This window comes from Diachasma alloeum, unplaced genomic scaffold (genome assembly GCF_001412515.2).
Source record: "Diachasma alloeum isolate Michigan unplaced genomic scaffold, Dall2.0 Dall_scaffold_00590, whole genome shotgun sequence".
Classification (NCBI taxonomy): Eukaryota; Metazoa; Arthropoda; class Insecta; order Hymenoptera; family Braconidae; genus Diachasma; species Diachasma alloeum.
Genome location: NW_021680722.1, coordinates 15,529 through 19,973, shown reverse-complemented (window position 1 = coordinate 19,973; position 4,445 = coordinate 15,529). Strand labels below are relative to the sequence as shown.

Genomic DNA, 4,445 nt, shown 5'->3' with positions numbered 1-4,445 from the left:
TTCAATCATAGCTTAAAATGTTCGTTTCAATCCTATTATGTGGCAGTTAAAAGATGATGACAATAGCTATTATAAATGATATTGAGAATCAGGGGATGGTGAAGAAATAATCACAACATTGATCAAATTGTCATAAGTGCGACGTTTCGCTGATTATTTTAGTTTCATCAGGCTCTGGAAAGACATAATATAAACAAAAATCATTAAAAAACCACATGTAAACAAACCTCAACTCTCAAAACATAACCAAATAATTCCTTGTCAGCACTTCACATTTAGACAACATAATCGAGATCCTGTACCTTGACGCGATCAATTTCTAGTCAAATTATTCCTAATGTTCATTGTGTAGGAGCATGCTTTATTGCACAATTCTCCCGATAGAAGAAAACAAAACAAGTCAACAATATGACAGCCACTTCCACAGAACGTCATACCCAGGAGACAACTGAAAGCCCGCGTCGAAAAGATGGTTCGATTTCTCCTCCTTGCGAAATGGCGGCGCCACCTCCCACGATATCGATTTCTCACCAGTCGATCAAACAGGGGCCTTATTTATCCCCATCCCGTTTAAATCTTCTCAGGATGTTGCTGTACATATTACTGAGCCCTTGGGTGTCCTCACGTTTATTCACCGTGTCGTTGAGGAATATGTGGATCATCTCCACAATATTCCTCTTCTTCCAGTCCGGTTCTGAATCCAGAACACTTGTTTCATCGAATTTAAAGCGATGACCAGGGCGGAAATGATGAGCGGCTGAAGCAGTTTTTTCCTCCTTCAAGATCTTCCGAGGTGCACCATCATTCTTGTGCTGCCTCACTCTCACCCCCAACAACTGCCTCGTCTATCCGATGTAACACCACGAGCATTCACATGGAATTTTATATACTAGCTCAGATCGACTCAGGAGCGGTGTCTCATCCTTTAATTTCGTATACAAATCCCCCACCTTCCTGGTGCTGTACAGAAGAAGTCTGGAGTCAGTGTTCCTCAGACATCTCTCAAGTTATTGCGAGAGTCCATTAATTAATGGGAACTTAAACCCCTTTCTTACCTCCCTCTCATCGCTCGTCGCTTGATGTTCACTCCGTTCCCTGAATCTGCATAAGCAGTTCGTAACGAACTTATCCGGCTAGTCGTTGTTTCCCAGAATCTGCCTCACCTTCCTCACATTTTCATCATGAAACTCTTGATCGCTCAAGCCAAGAGCACGATGCAGCAGTCGAAAAACTACTCCGATCTTCTGTGAGGTTGGATGATTCGACCTGAAATTAACGACTATACCTGCACTGGTTGGTTTTTGATACCAGTTTGTCCTCAGCGTACCATCCTCGCCACGATGGACTTCAACATCCAGAAAGCAGAGCACGTTATTCGTCTCCTGCTCAACCGTGAACTGGATACGGTCATGTACGGAGTTGAACCTCTCCCGTACTTCCTCCACCCGATCTTTCGGCACCGCCAGAATCGTGTCGTCCACATCCACCTTAATCCACGGGACCACAAAAGGCAATTCACCAATCACCTTCGAAACCACATGGTTCATCACAAGGCCTGCCAAGCCTGTGCTCGCTGGATTGCCCATGCCACTCCGATCTAGCTGACAGTAGATCTCATTGTCAAATGAGAAGTAGCTCGCCTCAAAACAATACTTAATGAGGCTCAGCACCACCTCTTTCGATGCCGAGACCAGCGATGACCACTCCTCCCAATTGTCCTCCACGATCTTGATGACTAGTTCCTTAGGTATGTTAGTGAACAGCGACACAACATCCAATGAAATCAAAACATAACCCTCAGGAAGCCTGGTGTTCCTGGCAAACTCCACAAATTCCTGCGAATTCTTAATGTTTACCTCTGATGACTTATGAACCTTGGACAGGAGTGTATGAAAGAACCTCCCCACTTTATAACTCGGTGCCTTCACGCAGCTCACAACTGGCCTGAGTTTGCATCCCTCTTTATGTACTCTCCGAAGTTAGTACATTTTCAGCATCACAGCATTGTGGGTCTTCAGATACTTGGCCTTTTCATCACTCACTACCCCTTCCTTCTTCAACGTCTCCACCAGAGCATTCGCACTCGTTTGGAATCGTGAAGTCGGGTCTTTGTTGGTCTTCCGGTAAGTCATCTTATCAGCCAACATCTCCTTCATCACCCTCAGGTACTCGTCCCTAAACATCAGCACTGTGGCACCCCCCTGGTCTGACCTTGTGAGTAAAACTTGGTTATTGTCCTCCAAGAATCTCCTCGTCACTCTGATGTCATGAGCCAGCTGGTTGTTCATGCTGACCTTTGGCCGATTCTGGAAATTAGTGGCAATATTCACCATCTGTGACCTGATCACATTCCTCGCTTCCCCTTGATCTTCAGGGCTCGTATCATTAACCGACAGACTCTGGATGCAAACTTCCATGTCTTTAATGATTCTCGGAATGGGTAAACTCTGGTCACCCACATCTAGACCAAATTTTGACTCGAGACACAAGACTCGCTTCACTTCTTCAGGTAACACGACAGATGTAAAATTGTGTATGACTGATTCGTGGTGTGTTGATACCTTCACCGACGACGTATTCTGCAACAGGGCATTGAACTTCTTCCTGTTATGTCGCTTCACTCGAGTGAACGTGCCCTCCTGGATCTCTCTGATCTTAAACCCCAGATCTCCCATCAGTTCTGGTGATATGTTGTCTCCAAGGTCATGCTTCAATCTCAGACATTCACCCTCAAGCTGTTTAATCCTCCAAATAGTAATCTTTATTTCCAAGTTTAATACAGGCTTACTGAATCTTCCAACCAGTTTATCCGTATCATTCTTAAAAGGATGATCCTGAAACTGGAGAAAAGTAACTGCCTTGATGTTCTTGGCAATGTGGCTCGGTGCGATGTTATTTCTTTTGCATTCGAGTAAGAAAACTCTCGTATTTCTCATCGATGCCAATTTTTTAGCGTTGTTCTGCCAACTCTTAACTTGTTTGCAAACCGACTCTCCGACTCTTGTTTGGTTATGTTTTGAGAGTTGAGGTTTGTTTACATGTGGTTTTTTAATGATTTTTGTTTATATTATGTCGTTCCAGAGCCTGATGAAGCTAAAATAATTAGCGAAACGTCGCACTTATGGCAATTTGATTAACGTTGTTATTATTTCTCCACCATCCCTTGATTCTCAATATCATTTATCAACATTATGGAGATGAACACTTTCATTCATTAATAGCTATTATATCTCGGTTGCTCTGATTTTTATGATTTTTGAAAATTTCTAATTTGTCATAAATTTCGCTGAAAGTGAGCTTTCTGATGGGTTTTCCCATATGTAGTGTTTAAAATTCATTCAATTAAGTACAAATGAAATTGTTCTGATAACATTTCATCGAAATTTAAAGATCAAATAGATTGCATCATTCTTTCATTTGATTAATAATCGAATTTTAGAAATTATTCTAAGAGCATTCGAAAAAATTTCCTTTCTCTCTCAGATTTCCATGATTTCTCTCCCCATCCCCCCAGCTCCCATATCAATTTTGCAGGAAAAATCTTGCGAGACTCTCCATAGTAAAACGATCGAGTGTCGACTCCCTCAATAGTAAAATCGTGAGATTTAGAATGTCGCAAATTTTGGCCCACCCAACCGGGAATTGAACCTGGGTCTCCGATATGCCAACCCCACACTCTAACCACACAGCCACTGCCGTCGCTCGAAAGTTCGTCATTTTCCATAATTGTTGAAAATGCACTGCCATTGATGATTTGAATGAAAGAAAAGGGGTTGAATTGATTCAATTATTATTGAAGAGAATTACTTCGAGCTCACATAAATTGAATAAATTGGTGGTATAAACACATATTTAATTATCTGCAGAAAATTGAGCTTTATAAGAGAGGATACATGCAAACCTGTTATGAGCAACTGAAAGATCAGTTTTGAAAAACAGTTTTTATTTTATGTGAATGACAAACCTGTCGAATACAGAGCCAATAGAAAAAAGTATTTTCAATAGCTAGGAAACTATTAAACGGATACATAAATTCCCAAACGTAGATAAGAATGTAGCTCTCGAAGAAAATGCTGCGTTGTCAGAACGAGAATATCAGCCCATGTGAGGTAAAAGAAGAATGAGAGCAGTGATAGAATCTTTAAAAAAATTAGTTGTATAAAAAAAAGGGATAATAAAAATCGCCCCCGATCCATCTAATAAGCGCCCAATTTTTTAAATTTGTGCATTCGACTAATTAAACATTGTCGAGCTGTGAATCTCATCTCCTGAACCACTGGGAGTGAATGAATTGTATCCCTCTCTCAGTGAAATAATCGCTATTGATGGGATTCAAAATAACAGCACTAAAGAAAAACGTATCTCACTAACATCTGATGATGAATGACTGCAAAGAAAATAAAATTAATTCAATGATTATAAGAATATTGATGAAGATACCATTC

At 41.0% G+C, this 4,445-nt stretch overlaps 1 protein-coding gene across 1 annotated transcript; it reads right to left on the bottom strand.

Moving 5' to 3' along the window:
• Positions 1-551: 551 nt before the first annotated feature.
• On the bottom strand, positions 552-2,936 carry LOC107043495. Its single transcript, XM_015265027.1, has 3 exons — positions 1,987-2,936; positions 1,164-1,944; positions 552-845 (listed from the first exon to the last, which is right to left on the bottom strand). Exons 1-3 carry the CDS (start codon positions 2,934-2,936, stop codon positions 552-554), a joined length of 2,025 nt encoding a protein of 674 aa, XP_015120513.1.
• Between the last annotated feature and the right edge of the window lie 1,509 nt (positions 2,937-4,445).